Source organism: Melanerpes formicivorus, unplaced genomic scaffold (assembly GCF_026170545.1).
Source record: "Melanerpes formicivorus ecotype bairdi unplaced genomic scaffold, bMelFor1.0.p_v2 SCAF_29, whole genome shotgun sequence".
Taxonomy (NCBI): Eukaryota; Metazoa; Chordata; class Aves; order Piciformes; family Picidae; genus Melanerpes; species Melanerpes formicivorus.
Window position 1 is genome coordinate 4,551,841 of NW_027142381.1, and position 21,738 is coordinate 4,573,578.

A 21,738-nucleotide genomic window follows, 5' to 3' on the forward strand; every position below is an offset into this window, starting at 1 on the left:
TACAGCCCTACAAGCACAGCATGAGGAAAGGGTAAATCAGTGTCAAAGAGGGACAAGGTGGCAGTGACAGGACTGAGCATTAGCCTGCCCACCATGCAGCTTATGGCATGTGCTGGCCCCGTTTGCACTGCAGCTTTTGGCAGCTTATCCTTCTTCCTCCTCCTCGCTGCAGCCTGCAGCTCTCAGCTCCACTCTTCCCACAACTGGTCACCAGCCTTCACTCTGGGCTCCACCCCAGCAACATATTGGTGCCTGCAGGACTCACCTGGCCAGCTGGGACCCGGTGCTCCTGCGGTAGCTGATAAATACATCAGTCCCATTGGAGGCAGTCTGCAGTGTTATAGGGGAGTGAAGCATTTCTAGGCAGAGCCAACAGCAACCAAAAGTTAAAACCACCTTGTCCCAAACAACCCTTGATCATAGATTCATTAATTCACAGATTGCATTGGGTTGATAGGGACCCTCCTCCTCATCATCATCATCTTGTCATCTTGTCCAACCCACCTGCAGTGAGCACCTCTAACTAGATCAGACTGCCCAGGGCCACATCAAGTCTGATCTTGATTGTCTCCAGGGACAGGGCCTCAACCACATTCCTGGGCAACCTCTTCCAGTATTTCACCACTCTCATAGTAAAGAACTTCCTCCTAATACCCAACCCCCTAACATCCAACCAGTTTCAAATCACTGCCCCTCATCCTATCACTACAAGCCCTTCAAAACAGTCTTCCCCCAGCCTTCTTGTAGGTCCCCTTCAGCTGCTGAAATGTAGCTCTAAGGTCTTCCTGGAGCCTTCTCTTCTCCAGGCTGAACAGCCCCAATTCTTTCAGCCCTGTCTTCACAGGAGAGGTGCTCCAGCCCTCCCCCCCACAGCAAGCAGCAGTGGGACCCCCACCCCTTGCCGCGGTGAGGATGCGGACGCGGTGGAAGCCTGTGTGGATGTGGCAGTCCTCCTGCAGCTGCTGCTCCGTCACCCGGTGCAGGAAGTTGCGGTTGATGCCGCAGGTCAGCAGGTTGTAGGTGTACTGCCTGAACTTGGGGTCGATGCTGCCCAGCCAGTCGGCCAGGTTGCTGCGGTCACAGGTGGAGTAGTTAGCAAAGGTCTTCAGCTCGGTCAGCTCCCGGAAGAACCTGGCAGAGAAAGAAATGGAAGCGTGGAGCAAAGGAGGGGAGGCTGCTGGACCAGGCAGGACCCAGAGATGTTTGGTAGCACCTTTTATCTGTACAGGAGAGCAGCTAGCTGCTGTGGTGAAGAGTGAGCCACAGGAATGCAAAAAGAGACTAACATCTGCATGACTGCAGGAGTGTTGGTCCTTAGGATACAGAGGTGTGAGGAGCTTGCCAAGGGAAGAGAAGCTGAGGTAAGTTCCCAACTTGCTGGGTAACTCCCCTGTGCTATACGTGGCCTCTCCCTATCTCACACCTCTCTCATGGACTGGCCCCACTGCAGGAAGCCCTCTAGGACTGGATACTGCACCAGGAAAGACCTGATAGTCCAGGTTTTACATTTTGAGGGTCTTCCTTCTCGTCTTTGCAAGAAGGAGAATGCACAGACCCATTCCTTGGCTCTGCCATTATGGTGATGACCATGAGAGGGGCAAACATGCCCTGGTGACAGACCTACCTTTTCCGGGTGATGCTCGAGTCCATCCCCAAATCCTTCTGCAGCTCCTCCTCTGTCAGCCTCAGGAGAATGTCCCCATCCACCTGGTGGTCCTGCCAAGAGAAATCCAGGCTGGAAAGATCCCAGGAAAATCTATTGGGTGAGATGCCCATCCAGGTGTCCCCTCTCCCAGCACACAGCCCTACCAGGAAGCTCTGGCAGTATTTGTTGAATCCAATCTGCTGCAGCCATGTCTGCACCTCACAGGGCTTCCAGTTGGGAACTGTGGGCAGGATGCGTCGTGGAACCTCCTCCCCTATCATGCGCAGCACCTTCTTGGCCAGGGAGGAGGTGGTGCTGCTGGTGGAGTAGCACACGACCCTCTTCAGGCTCTGTGTGGCCCCAATCTCGCTGAAAATCTGGGGACACAAAGCAAGGAGACATCACTTTGCTTTCCCTCCTCCTCCCTGCAACCTGTGCCAGGGCTGAGCTCATAGGTGAGCAAAGACACCAAGGTGCATGTGCAGCAACCCTTCCCTTTGACACCTCCTTCCTTCAGGCCAACCTACCCTTTACCTGTGTTTTCTTCTGCCTGGTTTTGATGGCAGCCTCGGTGCAGAGGTAGAAGGCAGCGATGCACTGAGCTTCCAGCCTCGAGCTGTCCAGCAGGGGCACCAGCCGCTGCAGGTCATCTGCTGTCCTCCCCTGGCTGTTGTCACTGCTGCCCAGCATCTCACAGGCGAACTGCTCTGGATCGAGGGAGGCGATGAAGGGTTCCACCAGAGCCAGCGTCCCCGAGCGCTCCACCTCCTTCTCGATTTCTTTGTTGGTGGCCAGCACCGTGATGGCCAGGCAGGCGTGCAGGCGGATTAGTTCATCATCCCTGGAGAACACCAGTGGGAAAAGCCACTCTGCTGTCCTCTTCTCGATCATCAGGCGCTGGTTGGCTTGGCCTCCATACATGGCGCAGTTGGCCAAGGCCATGGCGCAGTGCCGCAGCACGATGGGGTCCGTCCAGCGGCACCAGTAGAGGATGGCATCCAGACCTCCATCAGAGATGAGCTGGAAACAGGTCTCCTCAGTGTGCTTGAACATGTGCTCCAGGATACCAGAGATGCTCTGTGCCAGCTGGGGGACATCTCGCTCCTTGGCTAAGTTCAGAATCACTCCCAGACCGATCCGAGCGATGCGATCCCTGCAGGAAGGAGAGGCACAGGTAGGTGAGGGACAGGTGGCCATGCAGGGAGTGAGCACAGTGACTGGCCTGTGAACTCCCCCAGCTCTGGTGGCATTTGTCCCATGACAGACAGATGTTTCCCTGGGGGACTCAGCTGTCAGATGTGCTGTCAGGCTGGTGTTGAAGAACGTGGGTCTGATGGAAGAGCTGGCAATGGGTCAGGGTGTGGGGTGTATAGCCCAGAGCCACCATGCCAGAAGCACTTGTGGTTTAGGTAGGAAGTATATCACAGAATGTCAGGTTGGAAGGGACCCCAAGGGTAATCTGGTCCAACCTTTCTAGGTAACAGTACAGTTTAAATGAGCTGGCTCAGCACCTTGTCAAGGTGAGTCCTAAAACTGTCCAGTGTAGGGGAATCCACCACTTCCTTTGGGAGATGATTCCACTGTCTAACTGTTCTCATGGGGAAACATTTTCTTCTGGAGTCCAAGGAATCTCCTCAGGAGTAACTTTTACCCATCACCCCTTGTCTTTTCCATGTGGCTCCTTGTAAAAAGGGAGTCTCCATCCTCTTGGTAGCCACCCTTTATGTGCTGGTCCATGGTAATAATATCTCCCCTAAGCCTTCTCTTCTCCAAGCTGAACAATCCCAGCTCTCTCAGCTTTCCTTCATGTGACAGGTCCTCCAGCCCTCTGATCATTCTCATGGCAGTTAACAGCAGAGTGCAGGCTAATGTCAGGCTGGAAATAGATCTGCTGAGTCAGCTTTGATGGGTGTGTATGAGCTGCATTGTGTTTGGGGCTGAAAACTCTTTTGTCCCTAACCAGTGATGTCCTCTGCCTGCTCTCCAGCTCGGTGCCAAGCCCAGGACAGGGGTTTCACACCTGGCTGAGTAACCATGCAGAACTGGCTACAAGGGCATGTGGGAGATGGAGATCTTTCTCTCCTTGCCTGGCAGCATGGAGGATGCTGTGTACCTCCTCAGTCCTGTGCTGTCCTGAAAGAGGACTGGATGCTATGGGGTGGCCTTAAAATGATACCTGAATGGGGCTATGCCCTAAAAGCATAGAGTGAGGAAGGAGGAAACGATGGGCTCTTGGCAGACCTCCCATGAACTTGCCTAGGGCAGCTCCTTCTCTTGTGCCCAGATGGAGCTGCTCTGTTTACAAGGCACAAACACTCTATAACTGCCCCTCCTCAGCTGGACAAAGGAGAGAAAAAAATACAACAAAGGGCTAGTGGGTCAAAATATGGGCAGTCCAATAAAGCAAAAGCTGAGCATGGAAGCAAAGGTAAACAAAAGAATTATTCCCTACTTCCCATCAGCAAGCAATGCCCAGCCTCTTCCCGGGAAGCAGTGCTTTGGGACACACAGCAGTTGCTCCACAAGACAAACACAAATAACAAATGTCACCCATTCCTCCTCCTCCTTTCTCTTGGCTTTTGTTGCTCTGCTGATGTCATGTGGTATGGAATATCCCCTTGGTGGGTTGGGGTCAGCTCTCCTGGCTGTGTCCCCTCCCAAGGTCTTGTCCACCCCAGCCCACTGGTGAGGGACAGGCTCAACGCTGTGGAGCACTGCTGCAAAACACTGGTGTGTTCTCACCACCTTGCTAGCTACCACCACAAAGCCCAGCACTGTGAGGGCTGCTAAAGTAAAGTTAATTCCATCTTAGCTAGGCCAAATACAGCTGATCAGGAGGGCAGTGGCAGGTTTGGCCACCAGTGATGATGGGGTGAAGGCACATCAGCCTCTGTGTTGGCAGACAGGAAGGGCAGTTCTGGGAAGCCTGTGGCCCACATGCTGACCTTGGGGTGGGTTTGGCAGCAACTGCTGTGGAGAGCTCTGGAAAATAAAAGTCCTCAGCCTGGCTCTGAGCCCAGACTCAGCCATGGAGCTGGATGACAAACACAGCCCCACCAGGTCCCTGACTCCCTGCAGCCATGGGATGGAGCCAGGACTGGTGCAGCTCCTGGCTAAGCACTGCTGCTGCTGCACAGAGATGCTCAGAGTGGTCTCTAAGCCAGAGGCCTGAGCCTGGGGGTGACCCTACATCTCCTTGACATCACTGAGAGGTGGGTCAGGCTGTGGGGAGCAAGGAGCTGGGAGCCCAGGCTGCTGCAAGACTTTGGAGCAGAGATGGTGAATCCAGGAGCTGCTTTCTCTTGCCAGCAAGTTAAGTGCTCAATTCAGACTGTGCCAGTGACCTTTCCTGGGATTAATTCCACTCCAATGGACTTTCCTGATTTAGCTGTCACTTCTTTTTGCTTGCAGTGCATGCAGCAAGGCCCAAACTGGCATTCCACAACCTTACAGCAGGACACATCACCCATGAAGCCAGAGCAAGACCACAAACGTAGGCCAAGCTTCCTCTGCATGCACTCAAAGACTTGGACCAGCCCTATCCTTATGGCCTCACTCCAGCCCTGGCCAGCAGGAGGAAGTCTCTGAGAATTGGCTTTGTCCTCCTTCTGCTGTGGTTATGGCTAAGGGACAGTTGTGTCTTGTCCTTGGGGTCCCATGCTCTGGGCCAGCCAAACTACAGCCCCATCCTCACCAGCACCCCTGAGCTAGGGCTCACTCCTCCCTCCAACTGTGCTGGGGACAGGTCATGCCATTGCCTGGGTGTGTCAGGGACCCCTGGGTGGGGTGTGCATGGGATGGGGTGTGATATGGAGCCAAGGAGGTTTGATGCACCCAGAACAACTAGAGCAGGAAAATTTGGGGGATGTGGGTGGGATGGGTGGAGGAAATGCCTGCTCACCTTGGGGTGGCAGGCAAGCCTGCAGTGGGGATGGCTGTGTCTGGCAGGGAGGGGTCTCTGCATACTCACCTATTTTCTGCCACCAGGATCTGCTCCAGGAGTTTTCCTGCTTGACACTTGGTCTCCAGCTCTGCCGTGTACAGCAGGTTTAGCAGCAGGTCCAGGCCCCCATCCAGACGGATCACATCACACAGCACCTTGGCCACGTCCCTCCCCAGAGTGGGCATCCCCCAGGCTTCCTCCACCAGCTGGAAAACCTCAGCGATGGCCTTCTTCAGCTCTGCAGGGCTGGTGGCCTGCTTGGCACAGGCAATGGCTCGGTGTAGGGCAGGCAGGATCCGGTCCAGGGCTGCCCGGACATCGGTGTTCACCCCGGGGGAGACCTCCTGGTGCTCCCTGGAGCTGCCCGCCCCTGCCCAACTGCCCGCCTGGCTCACGCACTCGGGCACCACCAACCTCTCCGCACACGACATGGTGAACCGGCACAGTTTATAGAGGGAGACAAGCAAGGTGAGCACCATCGGCGTCTCCTAGCGCTGCATCTTTTGTCACTCACCGGCCGGGAGCACCCGGCCAGGGCCTCCGAGTTGGGACCCGAAGTGACCGGACCGAAGGCACAGGCGGGGGGACCGGGGATGGGCTGCCGGCTCACTCTCCCGGGATGCGGAGCTGGAAGCGGTGGCTGGAGCTGCCTTGCCAGAGCCAGGCTCAGCATCTCAGGTCCTCAGGAGCTGATGTCACCCCGCGCAGGCGCCGCCTTTCCAAGGAGGGGCTCATCTCTGGGCATCAGCATCCCCCTCCTCGCTGCAGATGCTCTGGCATCCCCCCAGACCCCTCCTTCCACAGCCATCAGCCTGCCCAGTCAGAACTGGATCTTGTCTCATTGTCCTCATGACCCATGTTCCCCCTGCAGAGCCTGTGGTCACCCGCACAGCAGGCAGGGACCTCCGTGGTGGTTTTGGAGCTTTCCAGGACCCTCTGTGACTGGGGAAGGGGGCAGAGGGGCAGTCACCGAGGTGGCCCTGGATACGGTGTGGTTGTGGCCATCTCGGCACTGAGTTTTGAACCCATTTGGTATCAGCGCAGGGGAGTAAATAGCTCTCTTTGCCTAGCGGAAATTCAAAGCAGCTCTTCTGGGTGGGTTCAGGATTTGCATGATAAAAGAAAGAGCAGAGGCAGCCTGGGCCCCTTTTATTTTCCTCCTTTTATTTTCCCCCCCCTTTCTCTTTTTTTTCCAGGCCAGACGTGCACAGGGGAAAAAAATGCTTTGGGCACTTCTCGCCTGTGTTGGAAGGAGCAGCTTAAATCCTTGGCTCCAAAACCAGGTTGTTGCCAGCTCAGGCTGAGACTTAAATTCAAGTTGATGTTTTGATGCCACCGGGTTGCTTTTAATCCTCTCAGAATCCAGCCCGCAGGGGCATTAGCTCGCAGCGAAGGACGGTAACCGAGGTGTTCCCAGCAGCACGGTACTGCAGGAGAGGCTCAGCACAGAACCAGTAAGGATTTTCCTGATAAATTATTATTAATTGGGGGTAACGATACGGGCTGTCGCGATGTAGCACGGCAGAGGGCTTTGCTGCCTCGGAGGAGGCTGCTGCTCGTGGCAGGCAGAGTTCAAATGATTCACTTAGGCTTGTCCCATCAAGCCCAGAGAGCTGAGTTTTGCTCTCTTTTAGATTTGCTCTGCTTTGCTTTAACTCTGCTTTGCTCTTGGAGAGGGATGTCCAGCACCAGCAGCCTGGGCACTGGGAATGGCCAGGATTTCCAGCCCTGCCCTGAAGGATCAGACCCATTTCCTGAGCTCTCCTTTTTGGCTCTACTTGGCCCTTGGCTGCAAGGGCTCCCCACAGCCCCATTACCCAAACCAGCCCCTCTCTCAGGGGCCCCTCCTGCCATGTTTTGAGCACAGCAGCCAGGAGAGGGTTCTCCAAGCCTTCATGGGTCTGCAGTTGCTGGTGGTTGGGAGCCTGGAGCCCGAGGAGGGAGCTTTGTCTCAGCCGATCAGCAAAAGCAGCTCAGACACTGCCCAGCCGCTCACCCTCCCAGCCTCCTTGCAAGCCTGAGACTTCTCAGGGTGCTTGTCCCCCAACTTTGAATCAACAGATATGAGATGAAGCTTTAGTGTAACACTGAGCTAGTGCATGGACCTGGGAATGATGCCAGCTCTGGCATAGCTGTGGCTAGGATCAAGAAGGGGGATGACTGGGCTTCCCGAGAAGCCCTGCCCCAACAGCCCACATCTCTAGTGGCTGTCCTTGGCTCACCAGAGCTTTCCAGGTGAAAATGCCTTTCTCAACACCAGATCAAAGCTCTTTCCAGTAAGGGGGGGAGTAGCCAATGCCAGGAACTGCCTGTGTCAAAGGTGGCAGAGGCAAACCCCCTGGAGAAGTGGGCATCCTGTTCAGGTTCTTCTCTCCCCAGATTTTCCATCACCTATTAAAGCCCAGAGCTTCACCATTCCTGCCCGAGGGCCAGGACAGACCCCACATATCTCCTGCCCCAGCTGTGCTGCTGCAGCAGTGGAGGAAGCCAGAGGTGGTATCTTTGTAGCCTTGTGTGCATTTGCTCCTTGACCCTCATTAAATAAACATCTCAGAATTATCAGGAGCTGCCAAAAGAGCTGAACTGACATTAATTAGTAACCAAAAAGATTGGTGAGAAAGGGAATGATGGGAGCAAAATACACAGGCTTTTGTTTGCCTACTGCAGTGAAAGTGCAGGGGATTTCTGCTCTCCCTCCCCCCTTCCTGGCTGCTCGCCTCTGGTCCCTGTGCACAACAGTGGCACTGGCACCATCCTTAGTCACCCTCTCTTGGGGTTCCCCAGCTCTGTTCCCAGCCTTGCTAACACTGAGAAAGCCAAAATCCCCAAAGCAGGTCCTCCAAAATGGTGACATTTTGGGCAAGCATAAGCCTGGGCTTTTGCCTTTGCTTTCTGAGCATTGCTCCCACATCCTCTCTTGCTCTTGTCAGGGCTTTGTCTTGCCAAGACCAGGCTAGGAAACAGCCTCCCCTTGGGACTGAGGTTGGGAGCTTTAATACCACAAACTTTGATATGACACAAGTGTGACAGGGCCTCAAACCTGGTTTCTGGCTTTGTCTTGCTGTCCTCTCCTACTCTCTGAATCACTGCCCAGTTTGCACCTGGGCTGGGAAGGTGCTAACAGCAACAGCACAGCCAGTGGCTCTGGAAGCTGCCTGCACTTGTAAGGAGCCCTGTCCCCCCCAAATGCATCTAGCTCACTGTGGACTGGGGGGGTGGGGGTGGGGTGGGTGCATGCTGGATGGGAGATATCTCTGGCCCTCCCCCTGCTGCTCTGACCTTGGCCTGTTTGTTTTCCCCATCTGGGACAGGTTGAGCAAACAGTGGATGCTGAGGCCTCGGCCACAGAACTGCTGCAGCCCACACAGTCTCAGGAGAGTTGTGCTCCCAGCCACCCAGGATGAGGCTGCTCCTCCCAGCCATCGCGCTGGCCCTGCTCGCCACTGCCCGTGCTGCTGAAGGTGAGTTGGAGCTGGCCAGCCCTGTGCCAGCTGCCTTCCTCCTGTAGCCAGCATGGGGATGGAGCAAGTGTTTCTCCCGGGCTGATGGAGGGGCTGGGGGGCCTGAATAGGGTGAGGAGGGGACCAGGTGGAGACCATGGCCACCGGCTATGTCAGCTATGGCTCAGAGTATGGAGAGAAAGCAAGCAGGCAGCACACGAGGATCAGTGGTGCCTAGGCAAATCCCCAGCTATCCTACAGCTAGACTTCCCAGCATGGATTTGGGAGGCTGGCACAGCCTGGTTCCATGGATTCCATTCCATTGGGACCTGTGTGGGAGTGGGGAGAGGTGCCACTGTAGTCACTAGTGATGAGGTTGACCATGGAGAAGCAGGGTTCCTTCAATGAGCACCTGCCCACGTTTACTTTCATCCCTGGGGCTGGGTTGGGGATGAGGTGCCAACCCCACTGCCCTCCTCAAGTTACTCCTGCACTGGTGGGCAACTTTTGCAGACTCCTGTGAGGGTCGTTGTGATGAAGGCTTTGACGCAAACCGCAAGTGCCAGTGCGACACCCTCTGCATGTACTACCAGAGCTGCTGCACTGACTACTCCACCGTCTGCAAAGCCAAAGGTACTGGTTCTATAGCTGCCCTCCATGGGTTAGGAGGGTGGCCATGGGTTCCCAGCACTGTGGGGCCTCAGAGGGGTCTCTGCTGGGTCAGGTCTGCACCTACCCACGTTCACAGGGTGAATTCAGCACCAGGACTTGGTGTTTGGCATGCTGCAGCACTAAGGGTTTTCAGCAGCTGGCTCACTGCTGTCCTCAGTGTGGGGTCCATGCAAATCCATATTGCTAGGAGCTAACAACTTGCAAACCCAGACCCAGTGGGAGATACCTGGGCTCCCCTGGACCAATCTGCTCCCTCTCACAGTGACCCGGGGAGATGTGTTCGCCTTGCCAGAGGATGAATACCTTGACTACAACTTCACTGTTGACTTCGGCACTGAGGCACCCCCCCCCCCACCTTTCGTCAGTGGAGCCCACGCTGGAGCCCACGCTGGAGCCCACGCTGGAGCCCACGCTGGACCCTGAAGAGGTGCTGACAGAGATGCCCAGCACCACAGCAAGTTGGTTTGAGGATGAAAAGCCCGAGGAGCTGTGCAGCAGGAAACCTTTTGATGCGTTCACTGACCTGAAGAATGGTTCTGTTTATGCTTTCCGAGGTACCTTGGAGACCTTTCCCTGGCATGTGGGTCATGCTGCCATGCCATCACCCCATGCTAGTGGCTGTGGTCTTTTCTGCAGCTCCCACTTCTCCTCTTTCCCCAGGGAGGTACTTCTATGAGCTGGACAAGACAAGTGTGCTGCCTGGCTACCCTAAACTCATCAGCGATTTCTGGGGCATTGAGGGGCCCATTGATGCAGCCTTCACACGCATCAACTGCCAGGGCAAGACTTACCTGTTCAAGGTGGGCAGGATGCTGGCTGCAGGGCTGGGGGTGTTCTCAGGGCAGTCAGAACAGCCTCCCAAACCCACCATGTCCCCGCCCTGTCCATCTGCATGTGTGCAAGCACATGACAGCTGTCAGATATCCCCAAAACCCTGCAGCTGTCCATGGCCCCAGGCAGCCACAGCCTCACCATGGGGCTTCTCAGCATCCCCTCACTCTCTCCTGGCAGACCCACACCTGGGGGATGCTGTAACCAGCACCCTGACCTGCTGTCTGTCTTGCCCCCCTCCAGGGCAGCCAGTACTGGCGCTTTGATGATGGACTCCTGGACCCTGGGTACCCACGCAACATCTCTGAGGGCTTTGGAGGCATCCCCAACAACATTGACGCAGCTTTTGCCCTCCCCGCACACAGCTACCACGGCAACGAGAGAGTCTATTTCTTCAAGGGTAAGTGACACAGCCCCTTGTTCTGGGCAGAACTTGGCACCAGTGGCCATGGGCAGGGCACCCCTCTAGCTACTGCTCCCCAGGTGTGTGTCCCTCACTGATGCCCTGCACATCGTCTCCTAGACAAGTACTACTGGTCCTACGACTTCGCCCAGCAGCCCACGCAGGCTGATTGCGAGAAGTCCTCTCCCTCCACTGTGTTCAACCACTACGCCTTCATGAACCGAGACAGCTGGGAGGATGTCTTCCAGCTCCTCTTTGGTGGCAGGATGAGTAAGAAATGATCCAGGTCAAGGGTAAAGGGCTGATGGGTGCCAGTATAGCCTGCCCTGGTGGGGTGTGAGTGGTGTGGGCAGCCAGGAAGGTGGAAGCGTAACTGGGAGCACAGGCAGACTGGATGAGCTGCTGTGCTGGGCAGGAGCCCAGGCTATACACAGGAACCCCTCAGGCTACAGCTATGTCTCCCACAGTATTTCAAATTCCACCCTCCACAACCTGTATTTCTTGCCCATGTCATCAATCATCTCACAGCGCAGCATCACTACTGGGGCCTGTTTATTCCCACTGGAGCTGAAGATGCTACAGGAAAATCCCATCCCTACACAAGAGAAATTAAAAGTGGAAGAGAGGAGAAGGGAGTTCAACAGCACAGGGCTGACCCTAGCCAAAAGTGGAGCAAAGGGTTGCTCCTGGCTCTGCCTGGCCCATGTCCCTGTCATGCATCCCATATAGGCTGAGATCCTCTGGAGCATCCCTGTGGGTCTGGGAGCAGGTGCTGGGGGCTGCTTGTGGGACTGGGCTCAGCTCACTCCCAGACATTGCTGCCCCTCTGACTCACCCTCTGCCTCTCTGCCAGTTGGGGCAAGCAGACCCCGGTACATCAGCAGAGACTGGCGGGGGGTGCCGAGCCAGCTGGATGCTGCCATGGCTGGCAGGATCTACGTGGCCTCCAACCAGCAGCGGAGGAGGAAGTCTCGCCGCCAGCGCAAGAAGTTCAAGAACCACCGGTCGCTGAATTTGGGGTTCTGGGGATGGCTGCAAAACGACTCTGAGTCCGCAGGCGTCGAGAACGACTGGCTGTCGGGATCCAAGTGTGAGACCCTCCAGAGCGTCTACTTCTTTGTAGGAGGTGAGTCTGGGCTGGCAGGATTTAGGAGAGATGTGGAACCAAGGGTGCTGGGGCAGGAGGAAGTCTCCTCTCACTCTGCAGTGTCCTTGAGCTCTGGGATGCAGCAGGAAGGTGCTCAGGGCTGGCAGGGAGGGCTGACAGGCAGCCCTGACAGCCATTCCCCTTCCTCCCAGACAAGTACTACCGTGTCAACCTGCGCACCAAGCGCGTGGACCTGGTGCAGCCCCGCTACCCTCGCTCCATCGCCCAGTACTGGCTGCACTGCCCTCAGCCTGAGGAGGAGAGCGCCTGAGAGAGGAGAGAGGTCCCCGACAGACACTTGGCTGCACAGCCCCTAGCTAGACAGAAATAAAGTGGAGAGTCCTGTCTGTCCATCCGTCCATCCGTGTCGTGGTCTGCGCTGTCCTTGTAGTCCCAGATCCCTATGCTCCTGAGGGCTGTAGTCAGCCCCTCAGGTGTAGGAACTGCGTGTGGGCTGTGCTGGATCCTGGCTGCTGGCCCCATCCTCGGTGCGGCTATGGCTGCTCAAATCTGCTCTGCCAGCCAGTCCAGTGCCTCTTCCAGCTGGAGAGGAGAGACAGTGCTGGCAGCTGCCAGCCGGGAGCCATCAGGGTCAGATCTCCAGCACCCCTGGGGTCAGGTCTGTAGTCTCATGTATGAGTAGCTGGGTTCAGGATGGGTGACCATCCTCAAGGGACCCCATCCAAGGCACTGCCTGACCTTCCCCCCACTGCCCTGCTCACCTCTCGGCTCCGGCAGTTCTGGCCATGGTGGTGCTGAGGGGATGACCCTTCCCTCAGGGCTGGGACAACGTTCTGGGCCTGGCAGCTCCCGGGGCAGTGGGTGCCGTGGAGCTGAGCTCCTGCTCCTGCCCAGGCTCCTGCTGGGAAGACACATGAACAAGCACCCTGGACTTGAACGCTGCTCCCACACACCCTATAATCCCAGGGATTTTCTGAGCTGCAGCTGATGCCCAGAGAGGTGGCCTCAGGTGTTAGCACTCACCGCTTTCCCTGGTGTGACTGGGGGTGCCCGAGGAGCTGGTGAGCGCTGGACAGAGCCACCTCTTGTCCAGGTGGGACAATGCCAATGTTTCCCTCGGGGGTGCCCTGCTGCAGCACAGGGGGTCCTGGCAGTGCCTGAAGGGGAGGGTGAGTAGCAGTCAGACTGCTGTGCCATGCAGTGTGAGCCCCCACTCAAGAGACACCCATGGCCATACCTGGGACAGAATGGCATCAGCTGGCACAGGGCAGCACTGGGGGCACCCTGGGCAGCCAGGGCGGACAGAGGTGGGAGGCAGCTTCTGCAAGAGGAGACAGCAACAGGTAGATGGTTTGGGTGCTCTCAACCTGCCATGGGCACAGCCCCACATGAGGATGCCCACGGTGCCCCAGAGCCCCACATACTCACTGGCAGCTGGGAGCCAGAAGCAGGTGTCACGTCAGGCTGCCAGAGCCTCGCAGGGTGGATGGGGGTGACACGGGAGGTGGCGGCACTCCGGAGCTGGGGCTGGCTAAAACAGGAGCTGCGGGTGGCTCTGCAGGATGGGCCAGCTGGGATGTCACTGCTCGGGTCTGGGGACAGCTGGGGCTGCCTGAGGAGAAGTGAAGGAATGGGGCAGGGCATCACCAACCTCTGGTGAACTTCCAACCCCTGCTTGGCCTAGGGAGTGCCTAGCAGAGGCTGGCTGACACTGGGTCCAGCTGGGAGCTCTGGCTGCCCCACCTGCCCCTGGTCCTGTGCATGCCTCCTTTACCTCAGCTGCTCATTCTCCACCACGAAGTCCCTCAGGAGGCCATAGAGGCTGGGCCAAGCTGGGGCTCCCTCTGAAGGGAGATGCTCTGTGGGGCCGTGCCTGCCTCCCCAGCCTGGCCATGACCCCACCTTCAGGGGGGTGCCTGGCACCTCTGTGCTGCTCATTGGCACCCTGGGCAAGCACAGCTGCTGGCGCAGGGAGAGGTTTTCCAGCTGCAGGGCATGGATTTCTTTCTCCAAGCTTTGCAGCAGCTTCTCCCGCGGCACCTGGGAGCACAAGAGGGTGGCTCAGGGGGGTCCCAGCAGTAGGGCAAAGTGTCCTGCCCGCAGCCCCTGCCTACTGTACCCTGTTGGCCAGGGGTCTGGTGGTGACCCTCCGGGCCCGGCTGGCATAGTGCAGTGTGCTCAGCGTCTCCGAGAGGCAGCGTGAGGATGGGGAGATGCAGGCAATCTGCAGATGAGGAAGAGCCACAGGTGAGCTGCTAGCAAAGGGGGCACCCTCCACCTCCACAGGGTGAGACCTCAGACCCCTGTGGCTTTGTGCACCTCTGCCCAGCCTCTTTGGTGCACATACCATCAACGTGATACCCGAGCCACCCAGGGAGCGGGCCAGCAGCCGGGTGAGCTTGCTGTCCCGATATGGGATGTGCGTCCTCTTGGCCTTGGGTTTGGCCAACAGAGAGATGCAGTGTCCTGCCAGAGAATGAGCCACAGAAGGTGCAGCAGGGTTCTGATGCGAACCAGCAGCTTATGTTCCCATTGTGGGGGGGACTCTTACCCAGTGCCAGGAGGCTGCGGTTGATGTTGTTTGCCTCCAGAGAGAGCTCCCCACTGGAGCCGGTCTCCTTTACCCGCTCACTGCCAGCCAGATCCACGAAGCACAGTGTACCCTGCTTGCTGGGGTAGGTGCTGGGCTGGGGGATCCATGTTGGGAGGTGATGCTCAGGCTCCCTTGCCCTTTCCTCCATGTCCCAACCTCTGGGTCTGAGATCTAGCTCCCTGTTCTTTGCCCCAGCATCCCCAACATATCCTTGAGGAGGAGGATATGTCCCCCCCTCTTTAGACCTGTTTGCAACCCCCACATTGCCCCCGCCCCCCGAGCCCTCTCCCCCACCGGAGCAGGACGTGTGCTTACAGCTCGACTGCGGACGTGGATGGTCAGAAGCGCGTGGCTGCGGCTGGAGTGCCTGTTGAGGGCGTGTGCTGAGGTCTGTCGCCTCTGAGATCCTGTCGAGGGGGAGATTAGGAGCTGCAGAGGAGCATCAAATACTCCATCTCTAATACTGCCCTCCTCCTGCCAGACATGAGCCTTTCAAGGCTTTGTGGAAGGACAGGGAACTGCCCCTCTTGGCTATCATCAAAACCCCATCAGCATCAGTGTTGGTCCTCAGGGGGATAAGTCCTCCTGTACTGGGTCCAGCACATCCTGAGCATGCCCTGGCTCTGCACCCGTGGCTCAGCACCTTGCTGGAGCAGGTTGGTGATGGTGTCTAGGCTCTCAAAGTCCACGCTGAGCTGGTTCTCCACGTAAAAGCCACGGGTTTTGCTCCACCGCAGCGGCAGGGCACAGGGTGGTCCCGGGCTCAGCAGGTCCCGGACCTGGAGTATACAACAGAGGGAAGGCACCAGGGGAATAGGGGCACCAGGGGAGCAGGGGCACGGTGTGCTGGGGGGGCACTTACCTGTTCATTGTATATCTCCAGATAGGAGGCACTGAGAGCCAGGTAAGAGCCGTGGCTGTGGCTCTGCTCCAGGAGGCAGGCGAAGGACCTCTGCATTAGCCCCAGCAGCCCTGGGGCCTCCGGCTGGGTCTCACCCTGTGGAGATGCCAGAACAATGAGCAGTCACATCTAATTGGGCACCTCCCTGCTCCCACCACCTTGGCATGGCACCCATGACATGGTGAGAAGAGACTATCCCACCATGATGATCAGGTCAGAGTGGGTGAACAGTGTTGTACCTGGGCGAGGGGTCCCATCAGGGTGTAGGTCTTCCCTGAGCCGGTCTGCCCGAAGGCAAAGACGGTGCAAGAGAAGCTGGGGAAGATGCTGAGCTTCAGGCACGGTCCCAGGTAGTGGCACAGGGATGCCACCTCCCGGCATGGCCGTGGCAATGCAGACCCACCAGTGAGGCCAAGGCAGGTGCAGTGCAGTGAGCATGAGGTGGGCTGGAGGACTGGGGTCCACGGGAGGCTTGCTGGGACTCACCCATCTATGGCCAGCTCCACCAGCTGCCTCATCCCACTGCCCTCAAACACGGTCTCCTGCGAGGCTCCAGCGTCGAACACGGCGCTGAACCCAAAGGTGGCGTCGTGCCTGGCTGCACTCACCTGGGCATGGGGATAATGGTGACTGAGGAAGTGCCAGAGCCCCCACCCTGAACTCCGGTAGGGAGGTGGCACTCACATGGACAGTGCCGTTTCCGAGGCTGTGCACCACCCGCTGGTCGCCTCGCCGCTTCTCTGTGCAGGTCAGTGGCCGGACTCTAATTGGCGCGGGGGGAGGACACAATGGGAGTACAGTGGTGTGGCTGCATGGGGACCCCAGGGTGTGTTCCTGTCCTGGGCAAGAGGGTCCCCACCGTTTCCCTGAGCCCTTCCTGTCTCTTCTTACCTCAGCACCACTCTCAGGCGTGTCTCTCTTCCCAGCACGGGGCCCTCCTGTTCTTCTCCGGGGCTCCTTTGGGGAACAGAAGGCAGCAGGGTCGTGGGTACCACCCAGCTGGGAACCTGCCCATAGGCAACTCAGGGGCTAGGGTACTTGTTTGTGCTGTGCTCAAGCCATCCTCTGCTCCCCACTGTGCCCTGGGGCTTGACAAGTGACAGATTGCAACATCCCCCCGTGCCCCTTGTCCCCACAGAGGGACCATCCTATCCCCAACAGTCTTTCTGGGGTGCCAGCCCCCCTGGTTGCCCAAGTATGGGCAGGGCAGTCGCTGCCCAGGCCCTGGACCAGGTGACCTCCGTCCCCTCCGTTTCCTCTCAGACTTACGGTCTCTCGGGGCCCCGTGGGAGCGTTTTGGGCCGTGCACCCGGCTGGGGCTCACAGCGCCGCTCCCCCTCCGGCTCCATTCGCCCCCAGCCCCACTCGCTCTGCGTGCCCGCAGCGCCCGGCCTGTCCCAGCAGCAGCCACCGCCAGCCGGCTCGGGCTGCCCCGCACAACTGGTACCACCGCTCCGGTTAAACATTGACCGGCGCCAGCCCCGCGGGAGAGCAGCGGCGGCGGCATGGCAGGGGGCGAGGAGGGGAGGGGCAGGTAGGGGCATCTCGGCCCTGGGAGCCAGGGAGGTGGTACACGGAGTCCCGAGCTTTGGCACCGGATTGGTGTTGGACGACCCACTGGCACCGGACCCTGCTAAGCCCCCTCTGAGCACTAAAGTCCTCATGGGCCCCACCGTGCCCCGACGGCGGTGGGTGGGGTTGAGGAGACCAGTACGAGCAGCTGGTGGGGTTACTTGTCGCCGAGGGTGCTGGGAGAGAGAGTCCCCGCGGCTATCGGGGGGCGAGCAGCAAGGAGCGGCCCCGGGAGCTGCCAGGGAGCTTGGGGTGGGGGCAGCACCGCCCGCTGGGGCGGTCCCAGCCAGGCTGGGGGGGGCAGGCAGGGGGAGCCTGGGGGGGATAAAAGCCGGGGCAGCTGCGGTGGGTTGGCGGAGCCGGGCAGGATGAGCGCAGCCCCGGGCACCTCCCGCCCCCCCCAGCCGCTGCTCCCCTTCCCCGACGGGGCGGGCGCGCCGGGCGGGGGTCGGACGGCGGTGGGGCGGGGGAGCTGCGGCCCGGGGCCCTGCCCCTGCCCGGGGGGGCCGCGGAAGCGGCGGCGGACCACCTTCAGCCGGGGACAGCTGTCGGAGCTGGAGCGGGCCTTTGCCGCTGTGCCCTACCCAGACATCGCCACGCGGGAACGCCTGGCCGAGCTCACCCAGCTGCCCGAAGCCAAGATCCAGGTGAGTGCGGACCAGAACCCTTCGTCCATCCCTCCCATTCCGTTCCTTCCTCCCTCCCTTCTTCTCTCTCTCTCTCTCGGGGCTGAGATCTCCTTCGGGGAGTCGCCCCGTCGGGCCGCCGCCGGTGTCTCACGGTTTCCCTTGCTCCCTGCTCGGCCCAGGTCTGGTTCCAGAACCGCCGCGCCCGCAGGATTCGCAGCACCAAACCGGAGCCGCCGCCACCACCGCTGCCGCCACCCGGGGAACCGGGTCCCTCCGCAGCCCCCCACGACGGCACCAGCCCGTGTCCGGGCCCTGCCCTACCTCCGCCGGGAGCCCGCAGCCCCGTTCGGGGCCTCCCCACCTCTCTGGGCTCCATCTCTGACCTAATCTACAGCGCGGCCATCACCAACCTGGGCGAGCCGTAGCTGTGGTCGGGAACCCCTAGCACCGCGGACCACCCCCAGCACCAAGACCCCCCCTCCAGCTCATTGCCACGATTTCATTAGGGTGTGGAATTACCGCCGGTCCCGAAGGTCCCCAGGATGTCATCCAATATCCTAAATGCCGGTGCGGCCGCGGCAGGGCCAGCTCCCCATCAGCTCCCTAATGCCAACTAATCTTTTGGAAACAATACCTTAATCTGAGGCCGTCTCCGCGGATGATTGTGGCGCGGCCGCCCCTAATCCGCAGGCACGTTCGCAGGTGCCGGCACAGCTCCCCGTATCGGATATTAAACCGTGGTTGCAGAGGGGCTTAGCTGCCATCAGAGCATTAATCACCGTGTCCAGCCCTGGCAGGGTGCCCACCCAGCAGGTGTCCGGGTCCCCGGGGCCCACCCTCCGTGTCCCCCGCCCTACAGTGGGTGCACTGAGCTGGCTCTGTTGGCTCTCTGTTCTGCAGCATCCAAGAAGCCCCCAGGCTCTGCGTTGAGGTGTGCCCTCTGTACCCATAGAAGCTGGGCACCTTTTGACATGGAAGGTAGAGCCCTGTACTGCTTGCTGTCCACAGGAGGCCCAGTATGGGTGGGCAGCTGAAACTCATCAGGCTCCTCCCAGAGCTGCAGGTCAGGAGAGGCAGCAGCCCTTGCATGAGGAGCTGAGCTGCTGCAGACAAAGCAGAGCTAGGTCCCAAGCCCAGTGTGGCTGGGGTGGACACCATCATCTTCCTGAAGCGATGCAGGGAAGGGCTTGCCCCTAAACAGCAGCTGGGTCTGGTGCTGCCAAGTGGGTCACAAGGTAAAAACGATCTCCCCAAATCAGGCAAGGGAGCAGGCACAGCAAGGGCAGGCAAAGGGAGGTTTTGGCAGCAGGACACAGGGTGCAGAGGCAGAGGGAAGATTCATGGCTCTCAGTGGCATCTTTTAGATGCCGGCTCAGCGTTCCACACAGTGATGGACATCTCCTGACAGGCAGGAAGAAGGTAGCAAACAACACAATATTGTTTATTTCCAGGAAAAAGGACAACAGCTTCACAGGAGAGTGGGAACAGTGGGAACTGACACCCCTCTGTGCTGGGGTGCTGAGTCCACAGCCCTTCCATCTTCTGTTCTGCAGCTGTGGGATTTTTAATCCATGATTCATTTCAGGAACGTTAAGGAGTGGGAAGCAAAGGACGAAGTCTGAGGAACGCAGCATCTTCTCAGTAGCAGAAGCAGGTATAGACAGATGGTAGAAGATAAACCTGCCCCAAATTAAGGACCTCTGGGGAGGGCAAAAGCCTCCAGCACACAGGCTGCAGTCCAGGAGAGCACACGTGGTTATAGTTTCCCTAGGTCCCCTTCAATGGTCCGCACCATGACGTACAGCTCGGCCAAACCCACTACTGAGGCCACGATGACGGCTGACAGGACACGCTGCGGGCACACAAAGGGAGATGAGCGACCCTGCCTGTGCTTTGAGCTGCAGCCAGGCTGGGAAGCACATCTGCTGCTCCTGCCTGGCCAGCAGTGTGCTGAGAGCGTGCTGCCAGGCTGTGGGCTCACTCACCGCCGCGGTCTCCACAAAGAGGTACTGACTGCCCAGGTACGTGCAGGCGAAGGTGGCCACCACGGTGACAATGAAGTTGAATATGGTGATGACAACGGCTTTAACAGAGCGAACTGGAGAGAAAGGGGAAAGACAGTGGTGCTTTTAGGTAAGGCTTGGAGAGAGGGGCTGAGCTGTAACCCTGCTAACAGACTGACTGTGGTCCTCTCAGCTAGGTTATGGAAATACCCAAGGCTTCACACGCTTTATGCCTCCAGAAGTATTGATAGGACAACCAACAGGCTGCTCCTTTACTGAAGGAACTCAAGGTACTTGGTCAGAGAAAGGCATTCTGATGTCAACAGCTGTGACATGACAGCTCCTGTGACTAACCTGTAGGTACACACTGCCAGGCATCAGCCACTCACCTTGCCTCCCAAATTCAGCCAATGTCCCGTGCGTCTCCTAAAAGAAGGGATTAAAACATTTGAATGTTAACTGCATAATAAAAGCAGCATCAATGCCCAGACCCCAAGACTCAGGAGTGCAGAGAGCTGCTGGGGGGCAGGTGGGCTGTGGGGCAGCAGCAGTTCAACAGCACCCAGGTTTTGCTGGATTTTCACTTGTGGGGTGATTCTCAGACGGTGAGAAAGGATTGTTGCTCATCAAAACACCTTGCCTATGGCTTCTTAGCTGCAGGCTTGTCTGCAGACACTAAAGGGTCCCACCTTGTCATGTAACTGGCAAGAAATAAACGTTGTAAAGCTCTGCACATTCTGTCAGATCAGAAGTGATCACCCACTTTCTGACACCAGATAGTGGTGGGGAGACAAGAAGAACATGAGGAGCACACAGACAAGGGAGTGCTCCCTGGCAATGCTGCTGTCACTACCCAACTCTGCTCAAACTCTCTTGGTTCACAAATGAAGTGGCCAAGTTTGACAGAGAGTGAAGCAATCTTCCCAGGGGGAGGATACATGCAAGGACTTAAACACACAGGGACACCAGTGTGGAAGAGGGATAGCAGGATGGGATTACAAGGAAGGTCAGCACAGTCTCTAGCCTGGCCAAGTGGTCACTGTGCCAAAAGATCTCAGCTCTTCCTCACAAAGAGCAAGTGCCCAAACGTCCTGTTTTTTCAGCTTTCACCTTGCCACGAATGAGCTCATTTTAAAACTATGATGAAAATGTAAGCACTCAGAAAAGGGCAGCACAGATGCTCCCAGTAAAACATTTACTGACGGTGCTCAGCCTTCCAGATCAAAACCTGAGATCTTTGACACTGTGAGCTGTTCCCAAACGTCAGTATCTCTTCTCTTTCACCATCCTGATAGCCCTGTCCCGCCTCTGCCCTCAACGCTGTACCTGTGGTCTCCATGCATTGACAGTGCACTTCTCAAGTCCCTGCCCACCCCCCCACTGCACTCACACCGCGGGGCACATTTCCCTTGCCAGCTATACCCTGACAGCAGGACCCTCACCTGGCCGGTGATGTTGCGGGTCATCCGCCGGTACTCCTCGTTGGCCAGCCTGGCCTTTATCCGCTCCAGCCGGGCCACGAGCTCGGGGTTCTGAGGGAAGGGCAGAGCCACCGTGAGGGCCGGGGGCCACCGTCATCTCCCGAGGCTGGTGCCCGGCCCTCACATACCCGTGGCGGCACCGGCACCGCCGGCAGGTGGATCTCGCTGCCTTCCAGGAGCTCATGTAGGTGCAGCGGGGACTCTGCGAGTGGGGGACGGGACGGTTAACGGAGGACCGGCCAGCGGCCGCCCGTGGCGCCAGGGGCGGGCGCGGCCTACCTGCCTCCCGCAGCGCAGTGTGCAGCCTCCGCAGCAGACTGAACGGCACCAGGGCGCCTTCGGAGGCCAGTGCCTCCTCCAGCTCGGCCCGCAGGCCGGCGGGCACCCCCGCCAGCTCGCCTCCCTCCACCGCCCGCCGCAGCCTCCCCCCGGCCTCCACCGCCGACGCCATCTTGCCCGGCTGCCGTCGCCCTGGCGACGCAGAGCACCATAGAGGCAGGCCCCGGCCTAGAGCGGC

At 58.4% G+C, this 21,738-nt stretch overlaps 5 protein-coding genes across 6 annotated transcripts in view; 2 read left to right on the forward strand and 3 right to left on the reverse strand.

Moving 5' to 3' along the window:
• SARM1 (sterile alpha and TIR motif containing 1) overlaps positions 1-6,220 on the reverse strand; it is a 13,236-nt gene extending 7,016 nt beyond the window's left edge. For both annotated transcript variants that reach the window (XM_068154588.1, XM_068154587.1), the window contains exons 1-6: positions 5,616-6,220; positions 2,180-2,798; positions 1,810-2,022; positions 1,625-1,716; positions 896-1,131; positions 266-359 (exon numbers count right to left, since the gene is read on the reverse strand). In XM_068154588.1, coding sequence (XP_068010689.1) covers positions 266-359; positions 896-1,131; positions 1,625-1,716; positions 1,810-2,022; positions 2,180-2,798; positions 5,616-6,067 — 1,706 coding nt within the window. In that variant the 5' untranslated portion in view covers positions 6,068-6,220. The remainder of the gene's footprint in view (positions 1-265; positions 360-895; positions 1,132-1,624; positions 1,717-1,809; positions 2,023-2,179; positions 2,799-5,615) is intronic.
• A 757-nt stretch (positions 6,221-6,977) lies between these two features.
• VTN (vitronectin) lies at positions 6,978-12,440 on the forward strand. Its single transcript, XM_068154593.1, is given in 10 exon segments — positions 6,978-7,042; positions 8,900-9,049; positions 9,542-9,661; positions 9,963-10,057; positions 10,059-10,254; positions 10,361-10,500; positions 10,775-10,931; positions 11,055-11,204; positions 11,788-12,060; positions 12,234-12,440. Coding segments are annotated over 9 exon segments (1,311 nt in total). The 5' UTR covers positions 6,978-7,042; positions 8,900-8,988; the 3' UTR covers positions 12,353-12,440.
• KIF12 (kinesin family member 12) lies at positions 11,474-17,002 on the reverse strand. Its single transcript, XM_068154589.1, is given in 19 exon segments — positions 11,474-12,650; positions 12,804-12,943; positions 13,066-13,199; positions 13,280-13,363; positions 13,471-13,654; positions 13,817-14,082; positions 14,162-14,266; positions 14,390-14,508; positions 14,594-14,729; positions 14,951-15,042; positions 15,279-15,414; positions 15,498-15,632; positions 15,776-15,851; positions 16,023-16,144; positions 16,221-16,299; positions 16,428-16,493; positions 16,806-16,887; positions 16,890-16,941; positions 16,943-17,002. Coding segments are annotated over 19 exon segments (2,133 nt in total). The 3' UTR covers positions 11,474-12,585.
• A 439-nt stretch (positions 17,003-17,441) lies between these two features.
• Positions 17,442-19,155, forward strand: SEBOX (SEBOX homeobox). The gene is made up of 2 exons (XM_068154596.1): positions 17,442-17,755; positions 17,917-19,155. Exons 1-2 carry the CDS (start codon positions 17,477-17,479, stop codon positions 18,160-18,162), a joined length of 525 nt encoding a protein of 174 aa, XP_068010697.1. The 5' UTR covers positions 17,442-17,476; the 3' UTR covers positions 18,163-19,155.
• TMEM199 (transmembrane protein 199) lies at positions 19,153-21,709 on the reverse strand. The gene is made up of 6 exons (XM_068154595.1): positions 21,501-21,709; positions 21,350-21,423; positions 21,183-21,272; positions 20,130-20,166; positions 19,723-19,835; positions 19,153-19,589 (listed from the first exon to the last, which is right to left on the reverse strand). Exons 1-6 carry the CDS (start codon positions 21,670-21,672, stop codon positions 19,494-19,496), a joined length of 582 nt encoding a protein of 193 aa, XP_068010696.1. The 5' UTR covers positions 21,673-21,709; the 3' UTR covers positions 19,153-19,493.
• Positions 21,710-21,738: the final 29 nt, after the last annotated feature.

Bases quoted from the DNA above. Each gene is read 5' to 3' on its own strand.
- SEBOX (XM_068154596.1), top strand. From the start codon at position 17,477: ATGAGCGCAGCCCCGGGCACCTCCCGCCCCCCCCAGCCGCTGCTCCCC. The intron at 17,756-17,916 runs GTGAGTGCGGAC...TGCTCGGCCCAG, and splicing joins TGCCCGAAGCCAAGATCCAG to GTCTGGTTCCAGAACCGCCG.
- TMEM199 (XM_068154595.1), bottom strand. From the start codon at position 21,672: ATGGCGTCGGCGGTGGAGGCCGGGGGGAGGCTGCGGCGGGCGGTGGAG. The intron at 20,167-21,182 runs GTGAGGGTCCTG...CCCTTCTTTTAG, and splicing joins CCCGCAACATCACCGGCCAG to GAGACGCACGGGACATTGGC. The intron at 19,836-20,129 runs GTGAGTGGCTGA...CTTTCTCTCCAG, and splicing joins GGCTGAATTTGGGAGGCAAG to TTCGCTCTGTTAAAGCCGTT.